This window comes from Artemia sp. Qi Xiang Cuo, chromosome 7 (genome assembly GCF_049724085.1).
Source record: "Artemia sp. Qi Xiang Cuo chromosome 7, ASM4972408v1, whole genome shotgun sequence".
In the NCBI taxonomy this organism is placed as follows: Eukaryota; Metazoa; Arthropoda; class Branchiopoda; order Anostraca; family Artemiidae; genus Artemia; species Artemia sp. Qi Xiang Cuo.
Window position 1 is genome coordinate 43836059 of NC_142800.1, and position 19176 is coordinate 43855234.

The following is a 19176-nucleotide window of genomic DNA, read 5'->3' on the forward strand; positions in this document are numbered from 1 at the left end:
TCTAAAAGTATTTTGAAAAAGTGACCAGTGGCATCAGCAAAGCATGGTGTTAGAAACAATTAAGTCTTGTAACAGTTAGTTAATGAAAGTAACTAAGCATTTTCAAAAGATAGCTGATATCAGCTCAAAAGCTTGATTGTGTTCATATTGATTTTTGTAAGGCATTTGACAAGGTTACAATACCTCAGCTGTTGAAAAAACACCAAAACTATAGTATTGGATACAGAACTTTTTGCTTAGAATGCAGATTTCCTAACAGATAGGTCACCAAACATTAGGGCTGGTAAGGCTTTATATGAGGGGTATAGTGCATTGAGTTGAGTTCCCCAGGGTAGTTGTTTTGGACCAGTTTTATTTTGTATATTTGTAAATGATATGCCACAGGTAATCCAACTTAGCCCAACTAAAATGTTTACAGATGATGTAAAGATTCATATAGTAGCCTATATTCTTCCCAGTTGATGCAGCTCCTGTAAAGGAAGGTATAAATGCATTGATTAATTTTGTAATTTAAATTCAATGCTTATTAATCAGGGAAAATGCCTTGTGGTGAATTATTCAGTAGTAGTACTGGTATTTCATTGATGATGTAGTGGTATGTTCTGTTGATTCTATTAGTGATTTTGGTATTATTTTTGATAGTCATCTGATGTTTGGTAATCAAGCATTAGCTATATCACATAAGGCAATCTACAGTTTGCTTGACATCAAAAGAATGATTAGAAGATTTAACCAGCAAAGCTTTGCTCAACTGTATAAGACAATTATGCAATGTATTGTTGAATACTGGTCTTCTGTGTAGTAGTCAACAAGAAAATCAGAGTCACAGCTTATTGAAGAAGTGCAGAGACAAGCATCTAAATTTGTTCCTTATTTAAAGTATTTACCTTATGAGTATAGGCTAAGCAGTTTGAATCTACCATATTTGGAATTCAGGAGAAATAAATTTGATTTGGTTAGCACATTTTAAATTATTAAAGGTGTTGATAATCTATCTTGTGGTGATTTCTTTCAGTTCAGCCATTATTCACCCACATTGCTGACTAATACTACTACTAATTAAAATTTTACCAGCAAAGGGTTTCAAGAAAGTTTGAAAGGGCTCTTTTGTAAATTCATCCATTAAATCATAGAGCGTGTTGCCTGACCATGTTATGTCAACAAACAATATTGCAGCTTTGGTTTGGACCTCTTTGTGGAAGGTAGTATGTGGAAACATTATATTTATGATTTTAATCCACTGCACAAAAAGTAGGGTTGTAAAGTAGCAATACTACTTAGCAGTTTTGAAATTTGTTGGCAGTTTGTGTCTGAAAATACCATTTTTACATATAAAAATACTTTTTGCTCAGAGAGAACCTGTCAAAACACAAGTTGTGCTGCTGAAGTGTCAGCAGCTTTTGAAATTCTGTTGAATTCTGCTACTTGCAGCTTTAGAACCTTTTCTATACCTGGTGTTAATATGAATTTTTTTTAGGTAGTGCCACCTAAGGGGATCACTGTGAATTTTTTGTTGTCCCCCCCCCCCTAAGTGTACCCCTGCCTGCCTTTACAAATATGATCTTGGCTGTCAATGGGTGATTGGTTGTTTTCTATGTGGGTCACAGAAGTGTCATTAGGGAATTTTCCCCACCATTAAGGAATTTTCCACACCATTCCTCATCATTAAGCTAATACTAATTTTTCAGCTGATGAAATTTTCAGCTGTTTCCTTGAATCAATCCTTTTTTGAGAATTAATTTGATGTGTGCTTGCTTCCAATACTGTAGTAGATCTTCTGTTGCATGACATATAATAAAAGCTTGACTTATCATTATTTTCTTGGTGATACACCTGTTTCATCTTCAGATTCAGTAAGGGATTTAGGTATCCACTTTGGTAACCAGTTGAAGTTGCACAAGCACGTGTCAATAATTTCACGAAATGCTAATTACAGTCTGCTTTGGATTAAGAGAAGTTTTATGAAATTTAACCTTCACACTTTTATGACACTATACAAGACAATAGTATGCCTAGTGGTAGAATAGTGTTCCTCTGTGTGTTATCCTACATGGAAATTTGACTCGTAGCAAATTGAAAGGGTTCAACATTGGGCGTCAAAGTTTGTGCCATATTTGAGCCATTTACCATATCAGCATTGACTGGGGTGTTTGGGACTTCCTTCTCTGGAGTTTTGATGGGATAGGATTGACCTGATCAATACATTCCATATTATGAAGGGTGTCAATAATGTGGACTGGGCTGATTTTTTCAAACTTAGTCATTACTCAGCCACTCGACAAAACTTGTATAAACTGTATCAGCCACAAGTGCTCAAGAAAATAGGTCAATCTAGCTTTGTTAACCGTGCAACTAAACTTTGGAATAGTTTACCTGATACCATAGTTTCTATGCAAACAGTGCAATCATTTAAGAGTGCTCTTGTTGAAACTGAGTTATATGAAAAACAGTTTCTGTAATATAGTTGTTGCATAGTTGTTTTTTATTTATGAATATTTGTTCATTTTATTTTTTTTTGTGTTTTGCCATGTTGCTGTTTGAGCTGTTGTTTTTTTGTGTTGTTATGCGACAAGCCTATGGCTTCCTCCTTTATTTAATAAAATAAATTAATAAAAGATCAGTTCAATTGCATTAGTAATATACTGGGGATTGTTTTTCAAAAAGTTGTTTGCAATCAACATTTCTTTGGTCTCTTGTAAACACCACCATCAATAGAGGAGATGAGTGGCATTGAGAAAGTTGCTTCAACTGGGAAACTTGGGAGGATAAGTGTCTGTTGTTATGGTGGTGAAGTTAGTGCATAATTTTTTATTCAGGCAGTTCCATTTGTATAGTGATAATGATGCCATCAGGTTTTCTAATCTTACATTTAGGTCAGTGCGAGAGATTAGTCTTAGATACATGCTACCAAAACTTCTCTGTGTTGGCCTTAAGGTGAGAGGCAATAGACTCTTCACAATCAGGAATAATCATTTGGATCAAGTTTTACAACTTATTTCAGCACTTGTCAAATCTATTGCAGTGGTTATTACTCTTACACTTAACATGCTTATTTTAAGTATGACTTTTACTGTTTCTTATCCTTCTCACACAGTTAGGGAGATGAGGGAAGGTTTTGATCCCTCAGACCAATAAATCTTGGTGTTTTAGCTTTTCTAAACCTAGCAGTGATGAGTTGAATATGTTTTAGTAAGAATAAATATCCCTGTCCTTAGTTTTATGTTGTTTCCTGTTTATTTTTGCCAGATTTTCAGAAATCAGCTTGCAATAGGGGAGCATCTTTTTGGCTTTACTATTCTGGCACTCACTTATGATGATTTCATTCAAAGTATAATCTGTACTGAAGTAATATTTTTGTTATTATGGTGTTACTCCATTGTTGCCACCTTATTTAGGCTTTAAGAAGAGGGGCTATGATGCAATTGTGACATTAGTGATTACTATGTTTGGCAAAAAAATATGATTGTAAAATCAAATAATATGTTTATCTTTTAGTTAAAGAATGAATCAAATTCTTTTGAAATTTACTATTCATCCTATAAATGGGATTGTTCTAGATTAATAAAGTTCTTCAGTTATAAAGGTGCTTTATTATATGTTTTGATTGAGATCATAGACAGCAGCCCTGTTTTTGGTGCTAGACTTGTAACCATTTAATTTACTAGCATTCTCTTATTTTACTGGATGACTGTTGAACATTGTGACAGTATTTTCTAGTTATCCATTAAAAGTTAGAAACACACATTTTTAAGTTTTCAAAAATAAAAATCAAGCACCAAAATGAAAGAAATACTTTCTGTTGCAACTTAGATACAGGACTTTTCAATGTTCAAGGTATATGGTAATTGCATAAAGAAATGACACTAGAAGCTAGCTTTTATTTACTAGTCACTCTAGCAACCAGTAACCAGTAACTGCCAAACAAAATGGGGTTTAGATTACTACTGTAATTGGTTACAAATTACTGGCAAAGTGCAATCAAAACAGCAATAATGCTCAAAAGAAAAGAATTTTAGGCTGTTTTTAGCTATTCAAACAAGTTTAGAGCATATTATGGTGTATAAGGAGAACATTTTGAAGAGGAATATGAAGTCTTTGTAATTTAGGGAACATATGAATCTCAATAATGAAATTATGTTTATTGTTGGTTACCCCAGACCATAGGGACTTTAGGTTCTTTATCAGGTTTATCCTTATAGAAGCAATTAAAAAAAAGGTCACTCTGTCTACTAAAATAAGAGAAAGAGAGTGATAAGTGAAGGATAATATGGGTGATAAATAATTTATTATGGAGAGGTGTTTTTCATCTACAAACCTGGTAACTGTATTTTCTTTACCAGGGGTTCTAGTTCATTTCATCACCCTTGTCTTTCTGGTATTAAAGTACCTTCTTAGATGAACGCATTTTTTTTCTTTCTTTTTTTTTATTCCAAATAGCAAGCATTTGTTTACGTCCGGCTGTTTACACTGGGCTCCCCAGAACCCTAGGGATGTGCCAAAAATATTGAGTGCCAATGAACTTTAGTAAAAAAGATTGTAATTTCAGAAATTACTTATTACAGGGTATTTAGTTTTTCATAAGTATTCTACAAGTTTTGAAAGGTTGAGTAATATGGGTCTTGCTATTGCATCCCTCCTTAAAACTCAGAGCCAACCTTGGCAATGTTCTCAATGCATTAGGATTTAAATAGAATCGATCATTTAATCAACCTTTTTAACATGACTATATCTTCTCATCAGCAATGTTTACACTTGTCTTGATATTCACAGCTGTTGGCAGTTAAATAGATCTGATAACTTGTTAGGAGATAATCTGTAATTGAACAATAAGTTCCCAAAGTAAAGATTTTTATTTAGGGAAATTTTGGGAGGTATACTGGCTAATAACTACTCTCCTAATTTTTGGGCAATTATAAGTTTTTGCTGTGAATTGATTTTAATCAAAATATTTAGTGGATACATGAAAGTTTGTTATTAAACAAAATATATAAAACAGCTACTAATTAAAATCTTTCTTTTTCAGACTAACTCTATTGCTACTGTTTTAAGCTCTTGAAAGTGGGAAAAATGGATCAAAGTGGAGGATTTATGAGTTCTCCATCTGGTGGCTCACCAGCTGGTTCCAGAAAGGTAAATTTTGTTCTGTATATTGACAAGAGGGTAGTTTTTTTTTTTTTTTTTTTTTAATGTCTCTCCATTGAGGCAATGGTAGTTTTTTTTTTTTTTTTTTTTTAATGTCTCTCCATTGAGGCAATGAAAACTTTTAATGAGGCTTGATTTTTTTAGATTGTTGTGGTGATTTCTTAACTATCAGCATATGTCTTTTGAAATCAGGTATTTTGTTTCTAGTTACAATTTTTCAAGCAAAAAAGATTTCCCGAATAAATTTTCCAGAAACAAAAAACAGTTGCTCCTACTTGATGTATAAAAAGTTCCAAAGAGATAGGAAGAGAAAGGAAATCTTGGTAGTGTATTTTTAAGTTTTGAAGAAATTCCATTATTTGTAGAAAATATAAAAGACTTTCCATTGTTTTTTTTCTATTTGTTGAATTCATTTTCATTATTTTCACTTGTTTACAAGGTTCCATATGGAACTTTACAGGAACAAAGGGGCTAAAAATATTAAGAAAGAGTGGAAAGAGGGATGAGGACTCAATCTAGATGAACAAAGACCATATATACTAATTATATCTTCTAAATAGCCATCAAGATGGTAAAAGAAAATTTGGATGCTCTGGATTAGGCCAAGATGAGGTTGTACAAATTACTGGGAAGTGGCTAAAGAGGAAGCCTTAAAAAGGATGCTATAGAACGAAGTGTCCAATAAGGGGATTGCCTTAGGTGGCTTAAGGTTGGAACAGTTTACTACTAGTAATAGAACTGATTTAAACCCAAACGAACTTTAAAATTAGTAAATATCATTATAATCAAACAATTTAGTATTTTGTACAAAAAGATGCTTTTTATTACATTTTGCGTATTTTCCTAAATTGACAAATATAAATAAAATGGCGCTTTGCCCACTCCCCCCCCCCCCCAATCCCCGTGATGTTGAACCAAAATTCTGAGTTATTTATTTTGCTCAGAAATGTCATAAGGTCTAATAAACATGCTTCCACGGCTTACATCATCCCTACTCCCCAAGGAAAATGAGACTAAAATTATATGATGTACCCAATGTTCACAGACATGTTTTAGCAGATAACTCGATCATCAGCTATGCCTTTCGATGGCCGGTGTTATCAAGTTGAAACTTTCGGAGTGTTCTAAACTTTCGTTAGAAGGTATCTTAGATAAGGGGTTGGAAGGGGGAGGGGATCAAAATATGAAAGTGTTTATATTTTATGCCACTGTTTTCTTTGCTCTTAGTAGTGCTATTTTGAAATTTCCAGTATTCATAAACACTTTCCAGGATTGAAGGTGGAAAAGACTTTCAAAATAACTTCCTTTTTTTTAAAGCCTGGAATGTCCAAAGCTCAAAATGTAGTTGAAATGACAGTTGGTCAGATTCTACGATGTCCAGGTGGTGAAATCACTGTAGAGAATCGGCCTGTTGCCATCATTGTTTTGATTGGTCAAGTGAAAAATATTCAGTCTCATCCTGGTAGAACGAATTTTCACCTTGATGATAAGACGGGAATCATGGAAATTACATATTTTCATGATGACGAGGTTTGTATTTGTCCTTAAGTGTGTGCATGTAATTGAGCCCTCATTTAACTGAACCCCAAGAAGTTGAACACCTTTAACTGAACCTTCGTAGGTCTAAACTCAGGTGCAACTGAACCCCCATGTAATTGAGCCCTGGTTCATATGAACCTAGCTGTAACTGAACCCTCGTGCAACCGAAACCCCGTGCAACTGAACCCCCGTGCAACTAAACCCCATTTAACTGAACCTTCATGCAACTGGACCCCTATGCAACTCAACTCTGTGCGACTGAACCTTCGTTTAACTAAATTCCGTGAAATTCAACCCCCTATGGAACTGAACCCTCGTGCAACTCAACCCCCGTTTAACTGAACCCTCGTGCAACTCAACCCCCGTTTAACTGAACCCTCGTGCAACTCAACCCTCACTCAACTCAACCCCCGTGCAACTCAACCCCATTCGACGGAATCTTCACGCAACTGAACCACTGTTTAACTGAACTCTCGTTTAACTGAACCCTCATTAAACTGAACCTCAATGTAACTCAACTCTGAATCAACTCATTATCCATACAACTCAAACCCATTCAGCTCAACCTCTCATTCAACTCAACCTCTATGTAATTCAACCTTCGTGCAACTCAGCCTCTATTTATTTCCACCCCCATTTAACTGCTTCCGTGCAATTCAACCCTCATTTAACCCAATACTCCTTCCCTGTTTACCCCAAACCTGTCTCACTCAACCCCTATTCAAATCAAACGCGTTCGGCTCAACCCTCCTCAAATCAACAATTTAACTAGAAAATGTAATTCAGCCTGTTTTGTCGGAGGTGACAAAAGCTTCTTTTTTTACTCCATTTCGATGTAAAACTATCACCCCTCCAAAAACAACAATTTATCCTTCTGTCCTTTGTATTTGAATATTAGTGAAACTTTTCATGCCCAGGACCTGAACTCACTTAATGGTCATTATTGTAGTGATAGCTGTACCCTAGTACAGAGAAAACCAGCACCTTGTTCAGGAGTGATAACTATTATTTAAATTTATCTTAATAGCAAAAGTTTATGGCGGAAACAAATTAAAGGGAACTTTTTAAAAGAGCTGGAAACGCTGGCAAGTCTCCCTTTTTCTGTTTTATTCATCCAGCATTAAAATATCATAGAGGGTTGCTTAAGGTGATTTGAAAGCTGATTCACATTTACGCACTTTTTATAATTTCGTCATGACAACACTACCATAAAATGTCTTATGGCACCAAAGTGTGATTTTAGTGTCACTTCTTGAGTGTAAAGGCTTGAAATCATAAAAAGGTCTACTACTGAAATAACCATGATCAAAAACCTTTAAACTAGTGTTTAAAACCCCCCTCTTTAATACTCCCTTTCGTAATCACCTTTGCAAGTGGACAAAAAAAGTATTTTGAGAAAACTACCGAGTGAAAAAACATTATTCAAATACAAGGCTAATTCGTCAATGGTTGAGGCTATTTATTTTCATCATTGCTTCGCAGTTTATGCAACGTCTATTTACAAAAGCAGCTAAAATAAGCTCACTCTTGACAATTCTTTATATTTGGTAAACTCTAAAAAAAAACTCTTTATACGAAAACTGGCCTAGCTTGAGTTTTCTAGAGAAATTAAATTGTATGGCAAAAGCTTTAATATTATAGCTGCGAAAGAATAATAAGCACCTTATAAAATTAGTCTTTGATTTTTTGCAGGCTAGTTAAAGACTTTCTTGCTGCATTTAGCAACGTCCTGTTTTTTAATTATACTTTGTGTATTTAGTACAGCGCTATTTTTTCAGTATTTTCCAAATATAAGGCAATATCATGGGCTAATGCACATGTTAGAATCTTAAATTGTTCTGTCTTCTTCTAACTGTTTCTTTATTAAATTTATAAAATAAAGGCCTGTCAAGATCATTCTTTAAAAAAACTGGTTTTTTTGTCACTTCTCACTCAAAATATATCACTAACATTCAAAATCCATTTTGCGAGTTAGACTTGTAGCGCTACTTGACACAACTTGACATCTACTTATTTTTCTTCTTAGACTAAACAAGAGGCTGAGCTTACTGATGAAGCGATTGTAAAGGTTGTTGGGCACTTCAAAGAATTCCAAGGAAGAAAGTCACTCATGGCTATAAACTTTAGAGTTTGCGCCTCTTATAACGACATAACCTGTCATATGTTGGAAGTCATGTACACTCCCCTGAAGCTGAAACAGATTCAAATGAAAGATGTAAGCATTTATTTCCTTGTGCATAAAAGCCTCTTTGGTACTTGTTAATTATTCAGAACACACTCAAAGATTTTGATCTGTAGATCTTTAAAAACTGGTTTCATGCTTGGGTGACAGAATGCATTGGACCTATATAATTTGGGCTATATGTTCGCACATTAGGGGGGGGGGGGGGTAAATTATTTGGACAGCGTGAAGTTATAAAATAATTCTCACTTCGTCAAATGTAGAACAATTGTAGCTAACACATTTTGCATGCAGACACGCTATACTTTACCCCAACTCCCCTAATGTGTAAATATATAGCCCAAATTATACAAGTTCAATGCATTCTGTCACCCGTCACTGGTCTTTGTTGCTATGAAACCGATTTTCTCAGATCTTACATTCAGATCAAGAGCTTGTGTGTTCTGAATAATTTTTTCTTGATTTTTTCGTAAGAAAATTTTATTCTTGAAGGTCTAATAAAAAGTGAAGGAGGGTAATAAGTCACAATTTGGGCAAGACATCTTAATAGTCAATAAACTCAGGTACCAACTAACAGAACAGAGAAGAATAAAAATTATCACGTACGTTTCTACCCTTAGCCTTTAAATGTCCCTATGGATTATATGCTATGTCTTCCTTAAAAATATTTTTTTCAGTCACTTTTCTTCCACAATACGAATAATTTGATTTGCAAAGCAAAAAGTAAGTCTGTTAGTTCATGTAATTTTGAAAGTTTTCCTAGAAAAAATAAACAGTATATTTTAAAAGCAACTGGTTTATTTTAAGTTTATAAAATCATATTCAAGGATAGACAATAAAGAGTGATTTGCCGTCCATGTTTTATTATTATTTTAAATTTTTGCTTCCTCACTGCAAAAAGGGACGTGATATACATTAATTAAATGACTAAACTGCTTCTCTGTAACTTACAAAAAGTTCGGAAGAAAACACATGGGTGAGAGAGATACGGCCACAAGGGGATTTGTAAAATTTTGCTTCATTGTGACACCGATTCTTTTACAAGGATATTTCTTTCTCTGTACTTTCAAGCTCAATGCGTAAGAAATAAATAAGTGACAATACCAGTAAATTTGTTTTGACTGTTCGAATTGGACCTGCCTTTTTTTTCCAATGAAAAGCAGATAATCCAGACTATGCACTTGAGGATCAAACCATATCAATGACTTGAGAATTTTTAACAGTTTTGACTAGATTGATGTTAAAAACGGAAAAACTAAACTATTGAATTGATTTAGTACTGTGCTGTTACTTAGCTAAACTTACTGTAATAGTACTTATAGATTTTGGTGTGATATGAGTTGTCTTTTTTCTAAAGCAATGTATTTGTTGTTATTTGTAAAAACATGTTGTTTCTATGAACTAAAACCCAGTGTTGAAACTTTTTTTTCTTAGGATGAAATGGCTCATCTTCATAGGTGACTGTAGTTTTCGTCACTTTGAAAAAATCAGTAGGCTAATTTGTTTCCGTGAATTTGTTTAGATTCTGGTTTGGTCCTAAATTCAGATTAGAGTTGTTTATCATCATCAAGACCGTGTTTTTTTCAGAATTAGATGGTTCAGGAATTGATCTCACAAAAAAATAATGGGCTATCCAGCTAAGACAGTTACTTTGTGTGAATGAATAAGCTTCAGTCTCACATATATAGTAGACAAAGTTATTTCAGCCTGAAATTGTGAAATTTCCTACAATAGCCGAAATTCGCGATTCAAACTTCATTATTAGTCTTGGATTGTCTATTTGTCTTCTAGCTGCTACAAATTCCGTCACGTAAATCCTATTCCCTATCTTTTGTCTTCATTGTCACTCTGGAAGTGACCTATTGTAATCCCAAGAGAAAGATCTTTTATTTATCTCCTCTGAACTTTGTAGCTTGAAAAGTCTGGCATTAGTCACCAAGCAGAAGGGGCGTTGCCTAATTCAATCATTGCGCCACTAATGGATAGAGGCTCTACGGCTAGTGGTTTCACTCCAAATCAGCAGAGAGTACTCGCAATAATTGCGGTAAGTGTTTTAACATTAGCCCTATATGCTTCCGATAGTTCTTGACCAGCCTAGATCGAAAGGCGATCACTCTACAGTCATAATGTTGACAAAGAGTATTTAAAATATTTAGAGCTTCAAAATAGATACATAATAAATGAATGAATAGTATATTTCAAAACGACTGCTCACAAACGTAATGGCCGAATTTGTGTTCTCGTCGAAGATAAAAAATAACTCGGTCAGTAGCTGAATAAAATATCGTCATGTTGGACACTTGTCCAACTAATATTCGGGGATGAAACTCTAGAATCTAAGTAAAAATAAAAAATATATAAAAATAATTATAATACAGAGATAATAGACTCTTTCCCACTATCTACTAGTGTTCTGCCATTTGGCAAACGATGGTATAAAATATTTTCTTTGCGTAGGGCTTTCTCTCGTGCTTTTACGATGCTTCGGGGGGTGAGTGTGAATGTGAGGCGGAAAGAAAATGCCAGAAACCTGAGAATAAGAATCAGTCTCTAGCCCAAACCTTCTGCACAGAGCCTCCTCCCAGCCGGAGTATTTGTTCGAACTTTGGAGGAGAAAGGGGAAGAAGAGCTTGACTTGACTGTATACTACTCTTAGAGACCTTTTGTTTGTATTGTCTGTGTTTGGTTCGTGAATAGGCTATGTAGTACTAGGCTAGGCAAGCATACTCTAAACGAGGTCGAACAAATAGTGTTGAGTCTTAGGAGGTGATTTTATGGGAAGGGGGTTGAAAAGCCGGAGGGGGGGGGGAGCAAACGGTCAGCTTAGAGAATTGCTGTCTACCTATGGTTGTTGGCTTAAGTCTGAACTGATAATTACTCCTTAAAGCTGGGTTCGCGTAACCTTTGTTTCTTGTGGAACGTTTAGTTATAGAAAATTTTTGAAATCTTACATTTTTATATCAAAAGTTCAAATATTTCATAGTAACTTCTCACTCGTCTTCTTCAAAAGAACCCATTTCTAATCATTGAAGCTGACAAATTAAAATAGAATGGCGAACCTGTTCTCTTGATTTTCAATTATTTTTTTTCCCAGCAACTGGATTGGTGTATATAGAGTTTTTACACCGTAAAATTTTGGATGGTTCAAATCAACTCAGGGTGAAAGACATCCCTTCATGTCTGGACTTTCTTAGGAATTTCATCCAGGACTTTTGTGCATTTTGATTTAGTTGTTTTTTTTGGGTTTGTTAAGTACGACAAAAGAGGCGAAACAAACACTAATGCACACTTCAAAATACCAAATTGCGTTTGGGAGTTTTTTTTCACATTTGCAAAATACCAAGTTTTTCTGTTATATATAGGACATTATTTGCAACACGAAAGTCCTCTGATCATAAGGGAGGGGAGCGAAGTTTTCAAGAGGACAAACCAACAAAAACCTTTCGTAAAGTAATTATTTAGTTTTTGTATTTTTAAGTGCCATATTGCAATCTTTTCATCCTTAAATGTTTCACGTTTAGAATTCTCAACGCAAAAATAATCTCTCTTTCTGATCCATATTTTAGTTTTTATAATCAGTTAAAAAAAAAAAATCCAATTGTTCTCTATTCTTTATTTTAAAATGTTTTTAGTGGTTTTGTGAGCGTCCAAAAAGTGTTTATATTTGTCATACACTATTGGACACAAATTTAAATAAGATGAAAGTTCATCATTTCCTACCGATTAATATTGTTTGTAACTCTTATCAATCTTTTCATGTTCTTCAAAGAGTGACTGGTGCAAAAAGAATACTCGCATTTTCAGCTGGGGAAGATGCTACTTATGGGACTCAAAAACAGGATTGTCAAAGTCTGTCAAGACATAGTAATGTTTACGAGAAATGTGATTCAATCCCCCTTTCCGTGGCTATAATGAGAGAAAGGTCGAGATGGCTAGGACACGTTCTATGGATGAAGGATGACAGATTGCCAAAGATAGTTCTTGTCAGCCAACCGTTTAGGTCCAAACGAAAAGCAATGAGTGGAGCGGGAGGATGTTGCAAGGGAAATTTTTAAGGGGAATGGGAACTGCTTGGGACGGTGTAAAGAGGGAGGCTATAAATAGAATGGGGTGGAGGAGGATTGTGCGTAGCTGTGTTGGCCTCAGGTAGCTTGCTGCTGCAGTGAGTTGTTAGTTGTAGTAGTAGTAATTCGTAGATGGACAAAATAGATTAATTTTTGATTCACAATATAATAATATTTATCTTATCATTGGTTCAGATCCCTTACCTTAATTACAGAACTCTAGTCAACATCTCAAAGCTCATGTTTGAAATCTAGTTGAAATCTTTTGTGTGAAAGTTGTGTTTGTCTCCGACGTGTTTTGCCTTTTCCACCATAGGGCAAATCAACCTGAATATCAGACTTATGCAATGGTTTGATGAGTCTCCTGGAATAAGAGACAGTGACGGAACTGAAAGCTGAAGATTTGTTATCAATTACCAAAACTGACACATCTGCTATCCTAGTTGGCATATGGCATACGGTCTTTAAACCGTGTGATAAAGGACGTTCTTCAACGCTGTACACTATTTTCTTTTTCGGTTCTAATGCCATTTGGTGATAAAATTATCATTAAATTAAATTTAAAATGAGCCATTACAAGAACAGAATTATTAAGACTCGCTAGTTTATCCAAGATCTTAAAATTCTATCTGGCTAAATGACAGACTACGGTAAGTAACTGAAATTAAAACTACTCATTGTTAAAAAGTGAACATTCAGTCACGAAAGACTCAAAAACTATTTTCAATATCCTAAGTCTAGACTTAGTTGTGCTGATAAACTTTTTTTTTGTCAAGACATCTTCCCCAACTGTCTTCTTATGACTCTAACCAGCGTGCAAGTTGGTAATCATTTGTATGCATATTGTTAACGGAGCCATCATCTTAAAAATTTCTAATAGTGACTTTTGTTTTGTTCTTTATTTTTCACTTCGTTACTTTGTTCTTTCTTTTAGAACTTCCTCTTTCTAGATTTTCAGAATAACAGCTGCAGCTCTACTGTATCTTTTATTTACGTACTCACCTTCAACGCTTTATTTATGCGTTCCACCGAATGCTTGAACGAAAAGGGTTAAAAGTGGCAAGGCATCTTGAGATTACTTTAAATGTTATTCATAACAAAGCTTGGCAGATTTTTTTTTTTTTTTAAAGGTGAAAACGCTATGCAAGAAACAAAAGAAAACGTCACCAACAACCAGCACTTGAAGCAAAAATACTGGCCACAGTAGCCGTAACAGGTAATCTCCCTGTTGCTGCCAACAGTACCAAAATAAATTAGTATGCAAGTGCGCCCTATAACTTACGTTCGATCTGCACCCTCCTTCCTCGAATAGATATTGAAAGGGGATTACATTTACGATTGTGTCTCATCTGAGAGATGAAGTTACCTAAACACATTTTGATTTTTGACATAAGAAATCTTCGGAAATGCGAATTCCTTTTGTCGTTAACTTTTCCTTCTCTACGAAGATTTTGGTAATGTTTACTACTGCAAATCGGGGCTTATCTCTTCCCCCCCCCCCTTTCGAAATAAATGTCTGAATATTCTCGTCTAAACAACTGTATGGTCAATGTAATCAGGATATATGCTTTGCTCATTGTATAATTTTGAAATTTCTTTTTATACCTGAGGTCTGTTTCTTCGGAATATTTGTTCGAATTGAGCCGTCTATCCAGATCAGCGCAATTTGCTCCATGGGAAGAGATAAATAAAAATTAGGAAGAAAAGAAATAATTTTTTTAAATTTCATTTTTTGAACAAATATTTACTGCATACATAGCAACATAACACTTTTCTGGGTTGCCTAAAAACCTGACACAATGTTGTCCAAAGGGGCAGCCCAATAAACATGGAAAAACAAATATACCCTCATCCAAATTCTGATTCAATCCAAATACCACTAATCAACATGTCAACTAACAGTAGATTAGCCCAACTACCTACGACATAAACCACTATATACCAATGCGTCATCATCCTCCAATTCCCCCACGACAAATAAAACTGTATTTATGGCTGTTATAGCTATTTAACGCGAATTATATGAAACACGTTGTTAACTCTTGTTTTTTTTTTATATTCCTTGATAATTTTGGTCATTCTGTTTGTCAGCATTAGTCACGCTTTTCACCAGTTTTCTTCCTTCTCAAACGCTCAAATCCTTTATTTTAGAACTCAAGTGATGAAATGGGTATACACAAAGATGATATTGTCAGGCAGTGTCAAGGCATCATTAGCAAGAGAGAAATAGAGTAAGTTCTATTTCCTCGATTTTTATTCTCTTTATTTATACTTTGCTACTTCTAATAAGGCGAAATTTTGCAGCTTTTAAATTAGTTGAAGTCATGGGCGCCCATATGGGGGGCAGAGGGGGTTTAGCCCTCCCCCTGGGCTGAATGATGCTGCCTTATATTATTGTTTTGAGATTTTTATTATACAGCGATGGAAGTCCTGGTAAGCCCCCCCCCTCTAAAATTCAGCTTATGGGCACCCATGGCTGAAGTACAAATATTTTCCGGTAGACTAAATCAAAAACTAATTGACCAAACCAACAAAGGGAATATTCAGTTTGTATATACTTTTAGGTTTGAAACTAGATGTATATTTGTATGATTCATATTTCAGTATTTCAGGTTAGAAATTTGAATTGTTTCCGCTTACCTGAAGAATAGATTCAATCTTTATTTTTTTGGAACGTTTGCTCAAATTCCTAATTTTCGACATGGACCGCAAAGCAGGAAAGCCAATAAGAGTAAGAACTTCGTTCATTATGGAAAAAGAAAAGCAAACGACGTTTTATCTTCATCTAAAATCAAATAACTTGAAATAAAGATTATACGCATGAAATGACAATTAGTGTCATCTAGTGATTCCCAGCAAAGTCATGAAGCTAATTTCAAAAGTCTGTATAGATATTATCTGTATACATACGAGTTTTGTACATGTGTTCGTGCCTGTTCTTCTAACTAGCCCATGTTCTGCAGGCCAAGCTTGCTTTAACAGAAAAGTGAAAATAAAGTGCAAAGAATTCCAAATCTGAATTTTAAAATTAAATTAAAATCTAAATTCTACTGAATAAAAATTAAAACAATTGAAGCTTTTTTTTAAGGTTTTCTAGTTATGTGGGCAATTCTATAGTGTGAGTGCCACCAATGTTGTGTCTACGGAGGGAGTGTACCAGATTTCAACCCCCCTCCTTCCTAATTTTTGTCTGACAGGTAAAAACGTAACAAAAATGCATATGAAAAATTTCCGATGTTTTTAAAATTCCCTTTTTTGTACCCACCCCCCTCCCCGAAAAATTCTGGATACGCCCTTGAGTGCCACTAATAGTTTCTAATTCCTCTTTCACGCATACTAAATTGCCATTACGATTTGGTTATATTCGGATAGAGGGGTTGCCCACTTTCAAAAATCACGTTCACCAGGTGACACGTGCCGAGTGTGGTGGAAGTATGGCAGGTGTTGGGGGACTGTGCCAAGCGTGTCTTTATTGTCCTTCTCTTATTGTCTTTAAGCCTCCCGAGCCAATCAATAGAGTAACCATTGTTTTCTAGTGGGTTTCTTTATGAAATAAACTCATTTAAAAGTGGTTTTTTTCGTCGTAAAGATTTATGACTGTCGGCTATTGATAATCTTAAGCTCTTCTATTCGAGTCATTTTTAGTTTTATATGAGCTAAAGGTGTAATTTTTGTCTCTTCACTTTGGAATCTAGTAAGTTAAGATGTTTTATTGCTTGATTTACCAAAACTTCCAGATTCATTGCGATGAGCTTAAAAAGGATTTAGCAAGCTGTTAAATTATGAACTGGAGACTGTTTTACTAGAAAACTAGCTGTCAAAGTAGCCTCTGCTTTGCTCTAAGTTTTGAAGAAACGAACCAAAGATTTTTTACTTGTAGGTATAACCATATGTCTGATGAAAAAATTATTTATCATAGCATAAGCACTATAATCTTAATATTCTTTTTAATATCCACACCCTTGTTTTCTGCAAAGCCGTCAAATGCTTTAGTTGTATAGACATTCCTATAGCAAATTTACCCAGGCTAGGGTACCATTTATCCATATTTCTAGCAGCCCGGGCATTTAAGTCCTCTCATAGAAATACCATATTTTTATGCGGAATCCTGTTTATTTATTATTGTAACCGTAAGCAAAATTCATCTGAGTCACTACTATCTCCACCAGTCGGTTCTACAGGGCTTATACTACTATGACTCATAACTTGCTCTTTTTTTAGTCGTAAAATGAACAACTAGCATTCTATGATTTATACTTTCCCAACCTAAGCAAGACTTAGAAGCTTCCTTATTTATCATGATCCCTATTTTCTGCCTATGCACCCCATCCTTCCTGCCTGAGTAAGGGGCAAACCGGGGTTTGGAGGAGGCAATTGCCCCCCTGCCCCATAGCAAATTACGCCCCTGCTGTGAGAAGGCCACCCATAATAGATAACTTTGCTAAGAAGAGGTCTTTCAGTCCAAAATAGCCAACGAAAACAAACAAAACCCAGAAGAATTATCCATCAATTAAAATACGGTCCAAATGCTGTGTTGTTTGTAAGGATATAATTTTATAGTTGGGCACCTGTTTGCAGTCAGGGTTCTGGTAAACTCGTTAAGGGTCCGCCCGTACACCACTATAAAATTGAATATGTATAGTATTGAATAATATAATTTTGTTAGTTTATTGAATTATGACAAGACATTAATTACGACTAGTTATTAGTTCATATTTGTCTTTGGACCCAAACCTTGCGCTTCCGCACCTCAAAGTTTTTTTTTTGTCTTATAGTTTTCCATTAACCCCCCCTTTTCTGAAGCATTTTCGAATTTATCCCCTTTTCTTTCGAAATGGGCGCCTCGACTCAAAATAAATGCCTGTGCCTATGCTTGTTTGCATTGTTCAATTCCATTCGCAACAATTTATCAATAGATTCCCTGTCTTATACAAGTTTTTTCGTTAACATATAATAAATAGGTTCCATTTCACTTCAAATTCTTTTTAGGTCCATTTTACAAATGATGACATCCGAAGGTCACATCTTTTCTACGGTAGATGACGATACCTTTAAATCTACAGATGCTTAGAGAGCTGTCATTTATCATTCATTTGGGTTTTCTTTTGTATACGTTTTGATAAAATAAACAAAACATTAATGAACGGATGTCTTTCACGCAGTTTATAACTATGTACAGCAATTTATAACTCAGTGGTGGTAACTTAATGTTTATATTTTAGCGTAGTTTACAATTCGATGATTTTATTAATGTGAAGCAAGGGATTTTATCTTCAACTGTTATTTGTAACAATGCGACCCTCCTAGCCCAGGACTCACTTTTCCAGTGCATCACTTTTGAAGGAACAACAATTTGCATTTTGTGCTTCACCGATTGCTTGTTTAGTATTAACAGAACTCTGGGCTATGAAAAATCTTTCCGGGATATTTCAGAGAACTATCAGACGATTGATCTAGATTTTAATATTTTGAACAGTGACGTTGTGGTTTTTGACCAAAAAGATTCTTCTCTTTAATAATGTAATTGATCCAAATAGTATCATTGTTAAACCGTGTGCTAAACTTACTTGCCTCGGTTTGCTGTTGGGACGAGATTTCAAAGAAACTTGACTCGTTCTATTATAGCATGTTAATTGTGAAAAATACGCTTAGCCTATGGGTCGATTATAAGTTCGCAATTTTAATTAAATAGAGCTCTCCCTACAAGAGTTTATGATAGTATAGCAACGTTCCATGTTTTTATTTAGCACTGGGTTTGATGATATATTGAATAATAATTACTTAATTAATAATAAATAAATAATTAATAATTTGGATTTTGTTGTGTTGACATCAAAAATTCTAATCCTGATAAATCTTTTAAATATCCTTGTGTTCCCCTTCGTGGATGCAATACTGTTTGTTTAATCAGAATATTTTTGCAAACAAGGTTAAACAGCTATGTTCTATTGCTATTCTTTTGAATAAGTTCTGCCTTTTCTTGGATTTTCTTGTTTTCGAACGATGAGTAAATAGTGACTAAACGTAAACTTTCTTAAATTAACCTTCTTATTTCTGGGTCTTAGCATATCACTCGATCACTGTAAATTTCTGCTAAGGTTAACTTTTGTTGATTTGCTGTGTTTATGCTTGGACCTTTGTATTCCACTTGATCATAAATTACGTCATATAACACAGACAGGAAAAAGCCTTTGGGTTTTTCTTAGCTAGATCCGGGTTGCAGCGGTAGCTAGCAACCTAATAAGAGAC

At 34.8% G+C, this 19176-nt stretch overlaps 1 protein-coding gene across 3 annotated transcripts in view; it reads left to right on the forward strand.

The window, feature by feature from the left end:
• The window catches only part of RPA2 (Replication protein A2), a 20875-nt gene extending 2804 nt beyond the window's left edge, over positions 1-18071 (forward strand). For all 3 annotated transcript variants that reach the window (XM_089091554.1, XM_089091552.1, XM_089091553.1), the window contains exons 2-7: positions 5024-5130; positions 6460-6672; positions 8708-8896; positions 10776-10907; positions 15079-15158; positions 17917-18071. In XM_089091554.1, the coding sequence (XP_088947680.1) occupies positions 5068-5130; positions 6460-6672; positions 8708-8896; positions 10776-10907; positions 15079-15158; positions 17917-17998 (759 nt within the window). In that variant the 5' untranslated portion in view covers positions 5024-5067 and the 3' untranslated portion in view covers positions 17999-18071. The remainder of the gene's footprint in view (positions 1-5023; positions 5131-6459; positions 6673-8707; positions 8897-10775; positions 10908-15078; positions 15159-17916) is intronic.
• The last annotated feature ends 1105 nt before the right edge of the window (positions 18072-19176 follow it).